This window comes from Cavia porcellus, unplaced genomic scaffold, assembly GCF_034190915.1.
Source record: "Cavia porcellus strain 051 isolate PalLab524CR breed Dunkin Hartley unplaced genomic scaffold, mCavPor4.1 scaffold_1, whole genome shotgun sequence".
NCBI lineage: Eukaryota > Metazoa > Chordata > Mammalia > Rodentia > Caviidae > Cavia > Cavia porcellus.
In genome coordinates, this window is record NW_026947484.1 from 19,480,587 (window position 1) to 19,499,567 (window position 18,981).

The 18,981-nt window shown below is 39.1% G+C and overlaps 1 protein-coding gene across 1 annotated transcript; it reads right to left on the bottom strand.

Moving 5' to 3' along the window:
• Positions 1–18,057: 18,057 nt before the first annotated feature.
• On the bottom strand, positions 18,058–18,606 carry LOC100729881 (thioredoxin-like). The gene has a single exon (XM_063246018.1). It carries the CDS (start codon positions 18,535–18,537, stop codon positions 18,220–18,222), a length of 318 nt encoding a protein of 105 aa, XP_063102088.1. The 5' UTR covers positions 18,538–18,606; the 3' UTR covers positions 18,058–18,219.
• Between the last annotated feature and the right edge of the window lie 375 nt (positions 18,607–18,981).

Genomic DNA, 18,981 nt, shown 5'->3' on the forward strand with positions numbered 1-18,981 from the left:
GAACATAACCAAAGCTTGGTATCATCATTTATACAAAAGAAATTTACAGACACAAAGAAGAAACAGTAGGATACTGCTGCCTGATTGAATTTTGCACACCTGTCTCAAAACATATGCATTTAAGAAGTTATAGGAGACCTAGAGCTCTCCATGGGTAAAGAAAAGAAGGAGATGACATATATAATGGCTTCAATTTCCCACAGAAGGAAACATGGAAAAGGAGTGGGTGCTACCCTTGCAGAAGTAACATGGTATAACATGAAAGGCAGTCCCAAAGAAGCAGAGAAGTCTTCAAAGGTCATGGCATGCTAAGAAGTTGATTCTTTGGGAGCTACTGACATGGGAATAAGGATGTTGCTTGATTGTCTGGGATCTCCCCATCTAAAGCCCTAAAACCCTCCTTCTAAAACCCCCAGCATATATAGCAGACCTGAGCTGAAAATAAGACATAGTCTTGGCAAAAATTCCAATCCCTGGCCCCTGAGAGAAATCAAAATGCATTATTATTATTATTAGTAGTAGTATTGGTACCAGGGATCAAACTCATGACTTTGCCGGGTAGGCACTTGTGCCACTGAGCTATATCCCCACTCCCAAAGTATGTTCTTAAATTATCAGCAATATTATGGTATAGAAACCCCAGAAAATTCACGAACCATAAATTGGAACTCTGATGAGTTCTTCTTATTCTTTTCCTTGGAAATTTTGTCTATGCATGCATGACAAAGATTGGCATAGTCTCAGAGGTTTCAAGATCCCACTTTAAGAATTTAGCTAGATTTCCTTGAAGAAGCTTAAAGTTTCTTCCAAAAACAAGAAATTGTTTGTGGAATTTAGAATACTTACAAAAATATGGGGGAAATGTAAATAAGAAAAATTAATAACAAAGTGAAAGCCAAAATTAATAGGCTTAGTAAAATAAAAAAAATCTCCTCAGACCAGAATTTAAATAGAAAATTCATCTGGTAAAGCTGAATGGCCCTCAAAGGAACAATAAAAGGACCCCAAGAGTTGAGAGCAGGAGATGAAAAATTAAAGGGCTAGAAAGAAGCTGAGTTAATTATATAAGCATCCAAAGTACAAATTAAAATCACAAGAAAAAATGTGGTCAGCTTTCCCAGGAGAGCACAGGGAGATAGCAGGTAATTGTGTTAAAATGAGAAAAATCAAAGCTAGAAATGAGATGCAAATTGTAATCCATAAACAAAGATGTACAAAGTTTTTAAAATATATACAGAATGAGAGACAGTTATGGGAATATTGGCTTTCAGATTGCTTTTTTAATAAACCATGAGCAATCTCTCTTAACTCATAACTGTGGAGCTGTTGATTTAGCTAGTAGTCAATCAGAGCAACGATGGTAATAATCACCATCATCACTGTAATATCACCAGAATGGACAGGCATGGACCGTAGGCCCTAGGCATGAAACTTGATGCTTATTCATTCATTTTCTCAACATCAACTACCAAAGCCTTTTAAATGAACAAAACTATATATTAATGTCATGGTTTATGACTGTGGCCCCCAGGCCTCATGAGTTTGCATTGTACATCTGTGATTGGTTCATTGTCTAGCGCTTGGATTGATGGTGTCAGTGCTAAACCCTCATAGGGGTGGAGCCAGGATGTGATGTAATGGCTCTTTTGCCCATTTCCTCCCTGCTGTTTGCAGCCGCCATGAACTGCACCCCTTCCATGCCAGCCTGCCTTGGAGCCAACTGAGTACGGATTGAAACCTCCAAAAACTGTAAGAAATAAACCTTTCCTTTCCCAACTTTGGGCTTCAGGTATTTTGTCTCAGCAATGAGTAAAAAGTAACTAAGACAATTAAGAACATTGCAAGGTAACATGCTAACAAATAACATCTTAAATTAACAAAGTCATATACAGGACTAGATAAATATAAGACTTAATATTCTTTCTGTTATCAATGTTTCTTGCTGTTCAGCACCTGCTCCCATACTCTATTAAGAGAATCCCTTACATGACAGATCAGGTAACTCTGGAGCCACTAGAGTCAACTTGGCCAAAGAATGAGAGCAACAAGAGGAAAAACCATTCTAGGGATAAAGCCTTAGTCCAGGGACACCTTTGGTGAAATCACCAACTTTTGTCCCTGGACTTCCTCATTGTGGGAGTCACTAAAATGCTATTCCTCCATAAGTTGGTGTGAGTTGTAGCTGACTTGTAATCCAGATTTCTGTCCCAGAAGGCTTCCCATGTGTATATTTCATGCTGTAGAGATATTGGAACCTAAGACAGATAAGATCCTTGTCCTCACGGAGCCCAGAGCCTTACCGAGGAAGACTGGCGTGTGGAGACCCATAAGGGAGAAGTACCAGTTCCAGGTTTAACAACAGGTGCATCCTATAGCATCTGAGGAAGGTTCTCTAAGGGGGTGGCACTCATTCTAAGCCTGGAAGGATGAGTAGGAGTTGAACAAGTTTAAATTGATGACACTGAGAAAAGAAAATCCTTGTATACCTACAAAACCCTTGAACAAAATCCCTAGTTCCTATAATCTCTAAAAGACAACTTATATTGTATTAGTAGAATAGGCATTACAAAAACTGCAAATTCTGGGATGCATATTGCAAAGAAATAAAGATATCTATATATTGAACCACTATGTGAGGTAAACACTGGTTCACAAATTTCATTTGTTAGATAATTTTGGAAAAGATGGTCACATTTGTGTTTGTGCTAGAAAGATGGCAACAGTTGTATGTGGAAGTTTCATTCAGACACTTACCAACAGCTCACATTCTCAGATTTATATTCCACTGAGGCCTTTACATTAATTATTCTCCACTAAAATAATTAGAATTGTAACCTATCTAGGAACTTGATTTTTAAAGCAAGACAGAAACTAAAATCCATATGTCTCATTTTTAGAATGTTTTCAGAATGTGGTACCTTTCAAAATCAAACTGTACTTCCAAAGCCATTGACAGTAATGCATTTGAATTGAGAAATGAAGTGAACTAAATTAAATGCATATAGCAGAAAAAAAATTTTTAAATGCGTGAAGTAGAATAAAACAGTGGCTCCAAAGCACATGTAATGAACGACCATGGTCTTTTCAGTAAAGTGTCTGTGGGAGACATACACGTGCCTCAGCTAAATATAAACTATTTTGGACACTGCTTTTTTGAGTTGAGAAATTACTCACTAATTTGACTACTTTAGTACTTGTGAAATTTGTCTTTGGATGATATTTGAAAACAATGAAAAGTCACTTACTCGAAGTTGTGTGAACAAGGTGAGAGATCAGTGTGGATTTCTACTTTGATCTGAAGTACGACACAGTGAGCTTTATTACCCAATGTGTAAAAAAGTTTTAGACAATAACAAAATCATAAAAATAAGTGACACCTTCTAGACTGACTGCTCAAGTACGTATTCTAGAATGATACATATATAGTCATTTTGTAATTATCCAACATATGAAATTTATTATATATGGAATTAAAATTGGGGCTACCCCTCTATTTTAAGGCTCAAATGTATGTTTCCACCCAAGATTCTTTTCCTGAGGTGATGGAATTAAAGGGTAAAAGTTCTAGGGACTGCTTTGACTACGAGGGCTCAGCCTTAGAGATGGGATCTGTGTCCTTATAAAAGGGCCTTAAGGAATGAGTTTGCCTCTCCATTCTACCTCTTCTATCAAGTGAGCACACAGTAAAAAATGCTGTCTTGAAAGCAGAGTCAGCTTTTATCAAATATCAGATATGCCAGTGCCTTATCTTGGATTTCCCACTAACAGAACTGTGAGAAATAAATTACTGTTGTTCATAAATCACCCAGTCTTGGGTATTTTATTGTAGCACCACCAATAAACCACGACATACTCCAGTTATTCTTTGTGAATTCATCATTCCAAAATGCTTTGCAGCTTCTAAACCGAGCTACGCTCACACAACAGCCTCTCAAAGGTTATGGACAAACTCAAGTAGTAAAGTAGCCCTTCCCCCTGCAAAGAGACACCATCTGGCAATGGGCAGAGATAATAGGGCGAAAATTCCAGAGTACAATGATGGGATCTTCAGGAAATAAAACTTAATTTCTGAACTTTTTGAAAACTTAATGAAATCTAACATGTTTACTACCATCAATTGTACTTTTTAACAAATTAATAGTACTCACAAACTGAATTAGCTCACAATCTATTATCACTGTTGAGGGAAAGATAGTTTGTCAGTTCAAGTCACTGTAAAATTCCAGAGACGTTCACTAGTTGTCAATGTTTTAAAAACATAGTAGAAATATTAGTATCCTAACTTTCCCAACATAAGAGATATTCAAAGGGAAAATGGAAACAAAACATTTCACAATGATTTTAGATGCTCAAAATGCTTGGAGAAAAAAGTGGTAGTATGCATCTTAATTATTTCTTCTTTAAATTTATGCGTATCCTGGGGTAAATTAGGGAAAAAATCTTTAAGAAGAGACAAAAGAGAAGAGTTAAGATGATCACATTTTACTCTTAGTAGATATCTTCCAATAGTACATTGCATGCATTTACTCTGGCAAATATCCTTAATTTCCACTTAAGGGTATCTAAGTGCCCTCACATAGAATTCAATTCAGGTCAAAAGTCAACTAAAAGTGCCTTTTAAAATTTAGATTTAGTCACTAATGCAGAAGCCAACATTAATCTTAAAGCAAAAAATGGTAAGTTCCAATAAATTAAAAACATTTTTCTGTAAGACAAATAAAAGCACACTTCAATCCATTCATTTTATAAAATGACCTAACTCAAAATTATGACTGCATCAGCAAATCCATCTCTCCACTTCTCCGTTAAAAGATTAGGGGTATGTCGTTACAGGGTGGAATAGCTATCAGGAAGCTTGCATTGCTCTGCTCATATGGAATTGATTTGAGCTAAGAAAGATTTCACAAAGCCACAATTTTCATATTTTGTGGATCAGCACAATCCCATTGAGCGCAGTGGTCCCAGAGGCTTGGGGGCTGAGACCTCACAGAAGCCAAATATGGTCATTGGGAAGCAGTTCTCTTTCTGTTGAGTCTCTATCATTGCATTTCCTTTCCACTCCTAAGTTTATGTACAAAGAAATTTTTTTACTTCAAGAACAAAGATAGAAACTGAATTTGTATTTTTCCTCTCTGTGTTGATACTTTTATATAGTTAACTACAAGAAATCTTGTACATTTTTCCTAATTTATGGTTTGACATATCTAATTAATTACAAATATTACTTAAAATCTACTGTGTGGTCCTATAAAAGGATTCTTCTTCTTTTTTTTTTTTTTTTTTTTGATTTGAAGTCTAGTTGGAAAGACTGATGACATGGGGAAGAACAGCAAAGCTAATATGGAGCACACAGTTGTGGATTTCAGAGCTCACGTTCCAAGAGCTTAGGAGCTGGACCATGCAGTATGTGATGGACAGGGAGACATAGAGATTGTATCTCGTGCCTGGTGAGACAGCGAGCTGGCTCCTCCCATATATAATTGGCAGAGAGATGGTTAGGCTGCTTATCTCCTCTCTCTAAGCCTCCATGCCCTTGGCAGTATAACAGAGACCAAAGCAGTAACTCGCTAATGGACTACCATAAAGTCCTCCTGACATCATGCCACAAGTTATCACACAGTAAGGAGGTAGGACTTGATCAAAGTTCTGACTCATGGATAGGATTTTTGTTAAGAAGGCAGAGACAATTCTAGAGCAAAAACTCCATTTGGACAAATCCAAAAGTAGAAATAACAATACAGTACAGATGAATGCTACTGAAATTTTAAAGCTTTCTACCAAGTTATACTAAAAAAAACTACAGTTTCATACACTGGTAATTTCATCTACACAAACACAGGAAAAATACTGGATCTTGCAAAAGGCAGATCAGATCCCTGAATAATTATGGAAGGAATGGCGGGAAATAAAGAAAGATAAAAGGCTATATTCAAGGCACAAGGGTGTGGGGAGGAACCTTCCTCTAGTGGACAGGCACAGCAGTCTCCACCATCGATCCACCTTTACTGGCAAGTGAAGCGCACAGGGGAAGGAGCAGTGTACTTTTCATGGAACAGTAAGTGCAGTGAATAGGGAACGAGAAGAACAAGCCCTTCTCCATGTCCAGAGGGCTGCATTCTTTAGATCATCCTCAGCAGATGTTATCTTACCTTAGGAATGTTGCCATTACAAGCTTTCTCTGTGCAGCCAGGAAGCAGGCAGCCTTCCACCTACTTCTCTGCCCCTAAAACAAGGTCACATGGCTCTCAAAGTCACAGGATCCCAATCATGTCCCAGTCATGCCTGGTCTTCAACAGTTCCCCCTTTTTGTTTCTGTAATTGTAAAAGTTGAAATGGCATAACTTGAGGTTAGATAGCAGCTAGGCATCGCCTGGTTTGACATCCCCTGGAGCAGACTAGGAACAAGCACATGAACATAATCAATCGACTGTGGAATCCAGAGTGGACCTGATGGCAGCAGAGCTTACCCTGGGTTTGGTGACCTTCTCCTTCCATGGCCTCATGTCACCCACAGTGCTGTTCCATGACCTGTGAATACACATGTGCACCCTCTTCCCCATGTTATCAATTGCACCAAGCCGTCCCATTTTCTTGTTTGGATGTCTTTCCAGAGAGCTTGTGAGCGGTGTATTTGTCAATTTGCCATTTTTCTAAGAAGCTCTGGTGGAGTATGCTTATTTTCTGCTACTGGATTAAAAAATTTAAAGTAGAAGTGGCGAGGTCTAGATGTCCTTGTAGAAGTTAGCTGTACTGCCCTTTTTTGCTTCTGTAATTTTTTTTATTTTAAAGAGAAAAAATAATAATAAGACAGTTTCAAAACAGGCTAGTAGGAAAGTAACAATAATTAGTGCATTGCGTATTGTTATATTCATTATAGTTGTTCAGAGTACAAGATATAGGCATGAAATAGTATCCAAACAAGATTAGTACAAACCTTTCTTTCCAATGAACTAAGAGCTACTAACTGTATAACGATTCTAACTATCTTATATATAGATATATATTTTTTCCTTTCCTTCTTTTTCCCTCTTTCTAGCATCTCGGTTTTTCTTTATTTTTGGACCATTTTTTCCCTAATCTCATGATGTATTGTACATTTTGGATCTTACATATTCATTCAGTTTTTCACATTAGTGAGACAATACAGTGTTTACATATGTAGGTCTGAATTATTTCACTTATGAGTGTGGACTCCAGTTGCATCCATTTATCTACAAAAGTCTCCAGTTTATCCTTCTTTATTGCTGAGTAGTACTCCATTGTATAAAAAAAACCCACATCTTTTTTATTCATTCCTTGGTTGATGGTCATTTGGGTTGTTTCCAAGATTTAGCTATTATAAATTGGGATGCTATAAACATAGATGCACTTATGTTGCTGTGGTATGATGTTTTTAGTTCTAGGAAGATAGAAAGGGAATAGCTAGATCAAGGGGGCCCTCCAATCCTACTTTTTCTTTATCTTCCAACAGCATTCACAGGACTCCTCCCTGTAAGACTTAACATAGCTTGGAGCAGCATTGAACTTTTATAAGATTTGGTCCCTACAGTTTGACAAGCTTTTAAATAATTTCTGAGATTCTCTGTCGCCCTAACTGTCCCAAGGGTCTGTTAACAGTCCTTATTTGCATTCTCAAAAGCCAGCTGTTGTACTGTAATTTCAGCTGCTCTTGAGTGAGGAATCTGCGGGTGAACTGCAGCCTGTAATCTAGCAAGGAATTGAGCACAAGGCCCTGGGATCCCTGTAAAGATCTGACCTGTAGTACCCTCTTCAGGAATGTAGCCCACGCTGCTTCAGCATCAGTGTATCTGGTCCCGTGCTTCATTAGGTTAAGTCACCTGTTGCACAGGATCTCGTAAGGCCCACTCCCAGTAGCGTGTCCTCTGCGATCCCCGGTCTCCGGACTGCCTTATTTCTATTCACCTATTCTATTGCAAGCTCTGTTAGTTGCACGTTAAAATGAAGATATTGGCCTGTCGATAGACAGTAACAGGCAAGATATTTAATACCTTGTAGAACTGTACAGGTGTCTCCCAAAATGAACTCCAAGAGTCCTAGTGTAAAGGGTCCCTGGATTCCATTATTCTTTACACTGTTTCATTTTTAAATCTTGCATTTCATCTCATGATGTTCATGCATTATTTGTTGGGGATTATTGGAGTCCTGTCTTGACTATAGTAGGGAAGCAATAGAGTCCAATGTGGTTCCCAGCCATCATAGATGGCCTTATAAGTGGTTAGTACTTAGACAAGTAAGGATGTCACGCGCTAGCCTCTGGGAATCCTGGAGGTGTGGTCCAGAGAGACTCCCACTATATTCATGATGGTTTCCATTTTCCTCTTCAGGAGGAGCAGTAGCTGGTGCAGTAACGGTTGTAGCACAAAAGGTCCCAACACTGACTTTACCAGATGCCATACAGAGAAAGTCTCTGGGCAACTGGCTCTCCCCTAACATAGATCTTTCGAAAGTTTTCTCTCTTTATCCCTATTTTTTGCATCTAAGATTCCTGCTGCTTGGTAATATATTGAAACATTTTAGAAAGAAAGAAAGTGGGCCCCTGACTATTTCAGTAACATATGCAACAATGGCGTATATCTCAGTTCCTCTACTGGCAAATTCTGCACCACTATCCTAGTTAAGAAACTTCATGATGCTTTGACTTACTTGCACTTCTAAAGAGCTGACTCCAAGATCATCTTGTGGAATGTACCAATGTCTGCGTTGTACTTTCCACTCTGGCCAGCCTTCCCCTCTAAGTCTCACATTTCCAGTTTGAGTGCCAATTGCCAGTGGGTGATCAGATCTCCAGATACCTGTGGAGGAAATAGCAGTGAATAAAGAAAAAGATTATTCAAGGCACAAGTGGACCAGGATGAAGCTGCCTCTAGTGGACAGGTACAACAATCTCCACGGTTGACCCACTTTTATTAGCAAGTGGGGAGCACAGGAGCAGGAGTAGTGTACTTTTCATGGAACAGCTCCTGCAGTGAATAGTGAACAAGAACAAGTCCTTCTTCATATCAGTATGGTTGTGGATGTTATCTTACTGAGGAATACCGTGGTTATGAACTTTCTCTGCACAGCTAGGAAGTATGCAGTCTTCGACACACATCTCTGTTCCTAAAGTAGGTCACATTGGCCTCAGAGTCAGGGGTCCCCAATCACATAGTCTGGTCCCTGACAGTTCCTACTCTTGGTTTGCTGGAGATCCTGAGTCAGTAAGTTTACAGAGAGATACAAGAAAACATCACTTATGAGTATTTTGAATTATTTGTAAAAAAAAAAAAAAAATCTCCAAACCATTTCACATATTCCAACATGTGTCTCTATTCAATAACTAGAATAATAACATATAGGTAGCATCCATTTACATAGTCAAGTACTACCAAAAAATGCAATGCAGGGCTGAGGATTTAGCTCAGTGGTGTAAGCGCCTGCCTGGCAAGCACAAGGTCATAAGTTCAATTCCTGGTACCAAAAAAAAAAAAAAAAAAAAAAAAAAAAAAAAAAAAAGCAGGAATGCATTGAGAATTAACTTTGATACAATTCAACATATGTGATTTTGGTTAAAAATTACACTAGATGAAAAGCCAAGACTTCAGTTATGTTTCCTGGGCCAGTAATTTTGAGCAAAAAGAAAAGAATCACTCCGTCAACTATTTTCTGGTATCATCCATAAAAGTAGAGGCATGGTTTGGGGATTCTCTAAATAGTTTGTAGGACTCTGTTAATATACTGATTATTATTGATTGCTGAGAAATATCCAGTTCCATGTAATTCACTTATTGTGGCCATAAACATTATATGTGTATACACACACACACACACACACACACACACACACACACACACACATATATATATATACACACACACATGTGTATAATCACTTAAGGCAATAAAAATGAGGGGTTTTTTTCAAAACAGGGATCGAACTTGTGACCTTGTGCTTGCCAGGCAGGCACTTGCGCCACTGGGCTCAACCCTTGGCCTAAAAGTTAGGCTTTTATGACAGTTTAATTCATTCATGTCTAGTAAGATATTCATATTTGTCTTCATTCATACTATCAATATGTCTTACCTTCAAGATGGCAAAGATAACTAATTTCTACCTCTCAAATCAAGGTTCTTATGCTTCATCCATAATGAAGCCCTGGGAATAAATTTCTCTTTGGGTAGGAGAAGGAGAATAGTTTTGGAGGAAGAGAGCTTTGGACACTTTTAAAGGAAAGGGCTTTGACTATGGACATATTTTAAAAGCAGATTTTAGAATGCCAGAAAGAGATTTGGTAAGAAGAATTTATCTAACTTAGCAACATCGTCCATGAGTATACAGCATGTCTTTAAAAATCTCCCTTGTATTATCAGTCTGGGTTGCCAGTGGCCAAGTGGAATGAATTGTCCTAGTGTTGTGCCTGCAACACTCACCTTTCCACTAAACTGGATCTTCCTAGCCCTTCCTCACTCAGCTCCATTTTCCTCAATCTAGCCTTTATTTCCCCTGTCTCATCCCAGGAAGAGAAAGAAATCAAAGAAACTAAGGAATATATCAAAGAAAAAATATATATATAATACATGTATGCTAATTTTACTAGTGGGAAGGAAAAGTTTAATTCACCTTGTGTTAGTCAGCTTTTCATTATTATAACAAATACCTGAGATAATCAACTTACAAGAAACAAAATTATTTTGACTCACAGTAAATTTGTCACATTGTTTTTGACAAAGAAATGGATCATGCAAGAGTACATGGTAATGGAAGCTATTTAACATACAGTGCCTAGCGAGCAGAGACAGAGGCCGCATGCCCCAATGGCCTTACTGCCTTTCCTTAGGCCCCGCCTCCTAAAGTTCCACTCACCTCCCAATAGCACCAGGGACTGAGGACCAGGCTCCCAATACATGGGTCTCTGGAGAACAAGCAAGATCCAAACTATAGCAACCATGTTACCAGCTTTCCTTCCCTTGGGAGAGTTACTAGCTTTCCTTTACTATATATATTTAAAAGTTGCCTATCTATTAAAAAGCTGCCTTTTTCCAAGGATATTTCCCTCTAATGTATCTCTTCCTTCAGCAGTTCTTAACCTTGGCTGTGTACAGAATGGCCTGTGGTAGGAGGAGCTTTTTAGAGACACTGATACCTAGTTTAGTAGGTCTGTGGTAGGGAGAGGTACAGAGCTCTGTATTTTCAGAAAGCATCCCAGAATATAACCTCCTCTAGGGTTGAGAATCATTGCTTTTCTATGTCAAGAATCTCCTGAATATTTCATGATAGAGTGTAGGAAAGGCCGGTTGAAAGAAGAAGTAAAAGCCGAGAGTCAAAAGGACACTAGAGAAAGGTAACAAATGAGAAGGAAAAAAGGGAGAGAGTTGTATTTAGACCTCAAGAAAGAGTCTAGAATGTGAGGGGCTTCAGCATGAGCGAGACTGGGGGTGGGGGCCAACAGAGTCATGCATTTGGCTCTGCTCAATCTGCCCACTAACTTTCAAACCTAGAGAGCTTAACGGGTAAACAAAGCCTAAATTAGATTCTAGGTTCTGGGAACAGGGGTGGGTGGAGCTTGGCATCCAGAAACCCATCCAGTCCCTCCTGGTTCAGCCTTGATGCTGGGGTTGGGATGGGGTGGGAGGCTCTGATGTGATGCGGGGTTATGAGCAGACAGGACCATGGAATCTGTGTCCCTAGAGTGAAAAATCACATGAGCCAAGGTCACAGCAAGCACACGGTGCCTTCCCTGCAAATCTAGGCACACACAGGGACTGCAGCCTAGACCGTCCTGGCATGAACTAAAGTCTGTTAAGAAATCCTTAAGTAGACTGTTGAGACCTCAAATAACATAAACAGGAACCCAAAGGAAACTGAAAAGGCTTCAACAAATTATGTGCAACACTGATAAGTTCACTGAACATTAGAATATGTGATAGCATGCTTTGACTTAATTCTACATTCTGAAGTTTTGATATGACAAATGACTTAAAGAACAAAGTCTTATCCTTTCAATGGCATTTACAATACATAAACATAAAAACCTAAATGATTCTGATTAAAAAAAAAAGAACGGCTTGCCTTTCAATAGGCAGCTGGGGGTATGATGAGATGATTTTCCATGAAAAGTGTTGGATTTCTATTAGCCCACCTGCGGGACCTTTTGCTGTTCCCTCATGGCCACAGGTGGGCAACTAAGAGCTGCCAGCTGCCTGGGCCAGACCTTCACGGCACAAAACAGAGCACGTGGGGATAACAGTTGTGTTCCGGTCTCGTCTAGATAATACGTAATCTAGATATTGTGACATCTAAGAACTCAGTTATTTGGGGAATTTGCTTTAGATTCTCTGCAAACATGTAAAATCTTTCAGAGTGACCTTTATCAGCCAAGAAAGGAATTTTGAGGGGATGGCACCCCCTGCTGGGAAGTTTTTTCACCATCAAAATACTGTATGATGAATATTTTGGAGTCCTGAAAGATAAACTTGGCTAACAGGACACATGCATGCAAAACTATGATTTTGCCCAGCAATTCTTCTGATGTATCCAGAGTTTCTCATCATCTTTTATTATTATTGGCCTGGCACATTGTTAATCTTTAAGTTTTCTTACCTCTTCTCTCTACTGTAATCTAACTGCCATGAAAACTATGTGATTGATATGTTTTAATACCTGTGTCCTATTGCAAATATCCTTCCAGTCTTTGAAAGAAAGACAAATGTTATCATTTTTCATCTTTCATTTATAGATTATCACCTTTGCCTAAATTCATTTCTTAAGGGACTCCCTTACTTTGAAAGAAAGAACTTCTACCACCACCACAGAAATTTTGAATTTGAAAAAAAAAGAAATTTTTAATCTTTATATTACAGATTAATCTGTGTATTTATTCCATCAGTGGAGGGGGAATCAACTTTCCAGCAGTTCTGAAAAGCGTCCAATACCATGTACCACCTTAATAGCCCAAATTGTAATGGAAGGCTCACTCTGTTTTGGTTCTTGAATTGGCCAGTGTCCTCTTCAGGGTCTCTTCCTCTTTGGTAAACCATTCTTTTCCACATGAATGTTTTATGCTACTCCAAGGCTGCCTGAGGATCCCAACAATGACACTCTGCCTTTCTATCCCCTATGGGATTCCGTAAGTAGTCCCCAAGATTTTTGACTACTGTTCAGTTCTACCAGATTTTAAAACATCGTAGGGTTCCTAACCATCAATATCAACAATATCCAAAAAGAAGATAACTGTTTAAATCTGCCTATCTTCCCAAACAAGGAGGTTTACTTAACAAAAGGATACTAATGATGCAAAATTCAGATTAAAAACTAGACTACCTTGGAAAGATCCTCCGCACACAAATCAACCCACTTACTTGAAACAATTTGCAAGGTTTTGAGACTATTTCAGCAACTCAAAAGATATCTGAAGCCTCATCCTTCACTTTCGGGCATTTTCTGTTATGACTGGTTATTAACAATTGAACTACTTCAGCATATTCTAAAATTATTTTAAAAATAAGAATAAACAGTGTATGTAGTATTATTATTTGTATTCATTTATATAATGTAATTTTTTTAAATTGGCAGTGATTTCTTCCTTATAATGTGATAAATATAAGAAAGTTCAAAACTAATCTTTCCAGGATGTCAAGAAAAGACACGAGTGAACAAAGATCTTGGTTGGGAACATAGCTCAGAGACAGAGCAGTTGCCTAGCTGTGGAAGAATTGTGTTCCAGCCCCAGTGCATACATACACGCATGCATAAAACATTAAAACACTAATTGAGTCTTACAGAGAAACACAAACATAGTTTTATGATTGGGAGACACAGAGAGAGAAATATCTCAATTTTCTAGCTTGATGAAGTTATATCAAAATTACAGAAATATGAATGAAACTGAGGGCTGAATACTTGTTTGTGTCTCAAAAATTAAAATATTACAGCAGATTTTGCCCAGAATGTGTCTCAGGGTTTTGTGGTCGTATTTGCTTGCTTTTCAATAAAAACTGAGCAGAAGCTTTACACTTCACCTACTTTACCAACAGCCATACACAGAGGCTTAAATTGTTAGTCACCAGTATTAATTTAGAGAAGAAATCCAAAGGATGATGTGATTCATCACCACTCAGACAGTAGGGAGACTTAAAAAGAAAGTCTGAAATAGGAAATGTACCTTAAAAATCTGAACTTTTCCTTCACTTATTTGCAAAAATGGCTAAAACATATTCTATTATCAAGTCACTAGTTGAAATTTAACCTACCTTTTCTACCCATTTCACAGACCTGGATCAACTCAGTAGGCTATGGGATAGTTGGCCACCCCACCCCGACTCCCAGAGGAACTCAGCAGCCAAGGGGAATCTTAGCCACCCCTCCCCAGCATGCAGACAACCTCAGCAGCACACAGGAGCATCACTGACCTCTCCAGCACATGCAGTACATCAGAAGGGGAGCCTCAGGCACCCCCTCCTTTACCCAGAGTACCTCAGCAGGCCAGCAAACATGCAGTAAGTCTCCCCTCAAGCAGTGGGTCAACAGGAGCCTCAGCACACCCTCCCCCCATTGAAAGGACCTTGGAAAGATGGCAAGTGCATAGGTGAGTCCTTTTTCCATACAGAGAACCTTGGGTGGGCTGGCAAGGTGCTAGCGAGGCCTCCAACTGGGCCTGTGAGACCCCAAGTGACACAGCAGGATCTGGGCTGAGGTGAACTCTATTGACAGGTGAGTCTGGCAGCCTGGAACAGCCTGAAGCTACAGTAACAATACAAACTGAGGGTTGGTTCACATCAATATTCCTAGGCTAGTCAGCCTAGGAATAATATGGCACTCACACAACTGACCGGCAGGAGGAATTCAGGTGACTGACCCCTTCTACACTGTAGGACCCAGCAACTGGTTGAACATCAGCCACACAGTAGGGTCCTAAGACATACACACTGGGCAGTTGAGAGTAGTGGGATTGAAAAGACCAAAATATTAATCCAAGAGGTGAAAATGACAAAACAAAAAAGCAAAATGCAATCTCCAATGCCCAGCTCATCAGGAACAAGTAAAGCAGACATCAAAATAGAGGACATTGAAAGTCCCACACCCAAAATTTCTGAAGAGATATAAAGTGAAATAAAGAAACAAATCCATGAGACTATAGAGGAAATCAGATTAGAAATAATCTCTCAGGTAAAAAGGAAACGACAACTTTAATAAAACAGCTGCTCAGCATAGCTAGAAAAGACATAAATAAAAAAATGTACAGGAGCATGGGAAAATGATGGAAGCCTTGAATGAACAAATGGCAAAGAAATAGAATGCATGAAATAAATTCAAAGAGATACCAAGGAAACTAAAAATTCCATTAAAAGCTGACAAAACTGAAGATAAACTTTCAGGTCTTGAAGACAGGGTTGCAGCTAGTGATCACAAAAAGGATGAACTCATAAAAATAACAAAGGACTGTGAAATAATAATTCAACAGGTCCAAGATGATACAAAAAAGAAAAACAATATAATCTTAATAGGTATCAATAAAAATGCAGGCGTCGATGCAAATGACATTTAAAAAAAAAAAACTATTTGCAGGAGTAACAGCAGAAAATTTCCCAAACATGGGAAAAGACTCTGATATGAAGATAAGTAAGGCATACAGAGTGCCAAATAGCCATAAACAAAATAAATCTACACCCAGACATATAATTATCAAGATTTCAAAACTTCAGCATAAAAACAGAGTACCAAAAGCTGTTAGAGAAAAAACAGCTCACCTATCAAGGAAAACCAGTTAGAATCCTAGCCAACTTCTTAACACAAATCCTCAAATCAGGAAAAACTGGGAGTGAAGCATTTCAAGCCCTGAAAGAAAACAACTTCCAAACCAGATTGATGTACCCTGCAAAACCTTCTTTCAAAATTAATGGAAAAATAAGATATTTTCGTGACAAAAAACAACTGAAGAAATTCACGTCCACCAAACCAGTGCTAGAAATAGTACTGAAAGACATACTGATACAGATTATAATGACATTCCCAGAACAACAAGAGAAGGAAACCACAAACAGAGTAAGCAATTAAAAAAAGGGGGCGGGGGGAAGCAGGGAATAACAGGAAAATAACATGACAAATTTTTACGACAATATATATCGGTTATAATCATCAATGAAAATGGCCTCAATTCACTGATTAAAAGAAATAGATTGGCAGGATGAATCAAGAAACAGGATCCAATCATATGCTGTATACAATAAATATATTTAACTCAAAAAGAAACTCATAGCCTGAAAGTCAAGGATGGAATACAATATTCCATGCAACAGGAACCCAGAAAAAAGCAGGTATAGCTCTTCTGTTTGTAGACAATGTGAACTTCAAAACAAAAATGATCAAAAGAGATAAAGAAGATCACCACCTACTTGTAATAGAAAAAATTCAAGAGGAAGAGAAAATCTCTTGGTTACTTTTGTCTTGTTGCTAGGACAAAATACCTGACACTCAGAATGAAAGAATGAGAAGCTCATTTAGTTTAGTTTCTTGGAGGTTTCAGTCCACACTCCAAGGCAGGGTGGCATGGCTAAGATTTAACCATTCATGGTAGCTACAAGCCATAGCAGTGAAATGGGCCAAAAGGGAAAAGCATACTTCCTTCTCTTCCTTATATTGTATTCTGGCTACCTGGCCCTGGGAGGATGCAGTACACACACTGCCAGTCTTAGCAGTAGACAATGAACCAATCACAAATGCTAGATTCAGTGACCTTTGAAAGTACCCCTGGCCCAACCATGCCATAACCGCATAAGGCTTTAAGAGGACATTTAAACACAAACCATAGCATTCCACCCCTGGGCCCCTCAAAGACTCATGCGTATCCTATATTCAAAAGACATTTATTCCATCTTCAAGATTTGCCAAAGTCCTAATATTTTCAGCACTGCTGGAAAGTCCAAATCCCAATATCTAAGGCAAACTCTTAGCTATAATCTCCTGTACAAATGAAAACAAAGTTAAATGCTTCCAACATTCAATGGCACAAGATAAACAATATCATTCCAAAGGGGGCACAGGGAGATACAATGAATGGGACCAATAGAAGCCCAAAATCCAGCAGGGCAAACATTAAGTCCTGGAGTTCCCTGCTCAGTTTCTGAAGCAATCCGGTTGTGAGCTCAAAAGGCTTGAATGAATCCACCCCCATGGCACTTGTGGTGGTTGTAGCTCCCACAGTTCCTCTCTTGGGCTAGCTTTACTCCATCTTTGCAAATTTCCTTAGACAATCTATGCTCCCAGCTTTTCCAAACTTCTGGGTTCTGCACTGCACATTTGGCTTCACACTCACATCTTCACATACTGCCCTCGCAGGTAAACACTGCCTGGCCTCCAAGGCCTTCTGAAATAAGAAAGGAAGCCTTTTTATCCTCAGAACTCTTGCATTCTGTATGGACCTAAAACCTGCCCCAGGTGGATGATGCCATAGTCTGATACCAGTTGGAGCAGTAGTCAGGTTTTCCTCTCTCTTGGTCATAGGGGTCAAGTGCCTGGATAGCCGAACCTGATTGTGAAGAAGAAATTCTGTATGCCACCGCCATTCTGGAACCTGGTGCAGCTGTTGCAAATTTGGAACCTCATATGGTCACCACCATTCTGGAATACGGTGCTCTGTAGCTTTCTCCTCAAAGCAAATTCTTTTGCTTTTGCAGACTTGAGGCTGCAATGCATGGGAACCTGGGGCTGCTTCTGATGCTGTAAGACCATGTTTTATATTCTCCCGTTCCTTCTCAGCAATAGAGATCTCAGTCCTATCTTTGCAGCCCACAGCTTTACTGGAGCTTTTTTCCCACTAAACTCAGAATGTTTCACAGCATTATGCTGGGCTCTTTGCTCTTGATTCACAAGGTAAGTCTGGCTAAAGGCACCAAACAATAGCCATGCCACTGCCTCAATGTTAGATTGCCTTGAAACTTCCTCTGCTAGATTAGATAGTCCACTTAATCTCCATCTCAGGCAAAGTCTCTATTCGTGAGCTAAATGGAGACAAATTTTATGCCAAGCAGTAATACTGTTGGAGTCCACAACCAATGCTGTGCTTCTTTTTTTTTTTTTTTAAAGGGTAGAATTAGTATTTTATTGTAATTTATAATCAGATGGCAGTTGGGTATATAGTTTCCATACTTCATACTTTTTGTAAATAAAAAAAAATTAAAAGTTTTAAACAGCTGATCGCTGGTTCTATTCTTCAGAAAACACAATTAGACTAACTCATTAATGGTGGCTTCAAGCTTTTCCTTGTTAGCGCCAGAAAACTCACTCACCTTTTTACCCTTTTTAAAAAACTGGAAGGTCGGCATACATTTGACTTCACATTCTGCAGCAACGTCCTGACAGTCATCCACATCTACTTCAAGGAACACCACCTTGGAATATTTTTCAGACAGGGAATGAAAGAAAGGCTTGATCATTTTGCAAGGCCCACACCATGTGGCTGAGAAATCAACTACTACAAGTTTATCTCCTGCATCATTCAAGGCTTCTTGAAAGGCCTCTTTGCTTTCAATCTGCTGCACCATTTTGGCTGCTGAGGGCCTGACGAGCTACTGGAAGCAAGGGAGAAAAGCAGATGGAAGGCGCTGGACGTAGCTCAGCTATTTTTTTTTTTTTTTTTTTTTGCTAACATCACTTCAGAATTTTTTTTTTTTAACTGTGGGAGAGGGACAGGAGCAGGCCAAGCTCCTCCAGACCTGGTGTCCCTGGCCCCACCTTGCTTCCCAGCAGAAACTACCCAAGCTTGGTTTTACCAGCTTTCTGGTCTTGTGAGCTCTCACCAGAATCTCCCATATGGCGTTGCAGATCTACACTTGCAGGCAACCTCTCTGAACCTTTCCAAAGTCTTACCACAAACAGTACCCAAAGGCTCTTGAATCACATGGTCAGGTATAGTTACAGCAAAGATACCACTCTACTGGTAGCAAATTCCATCTTCATTATTTTTCTCTCATTGCTGAGACAAAATA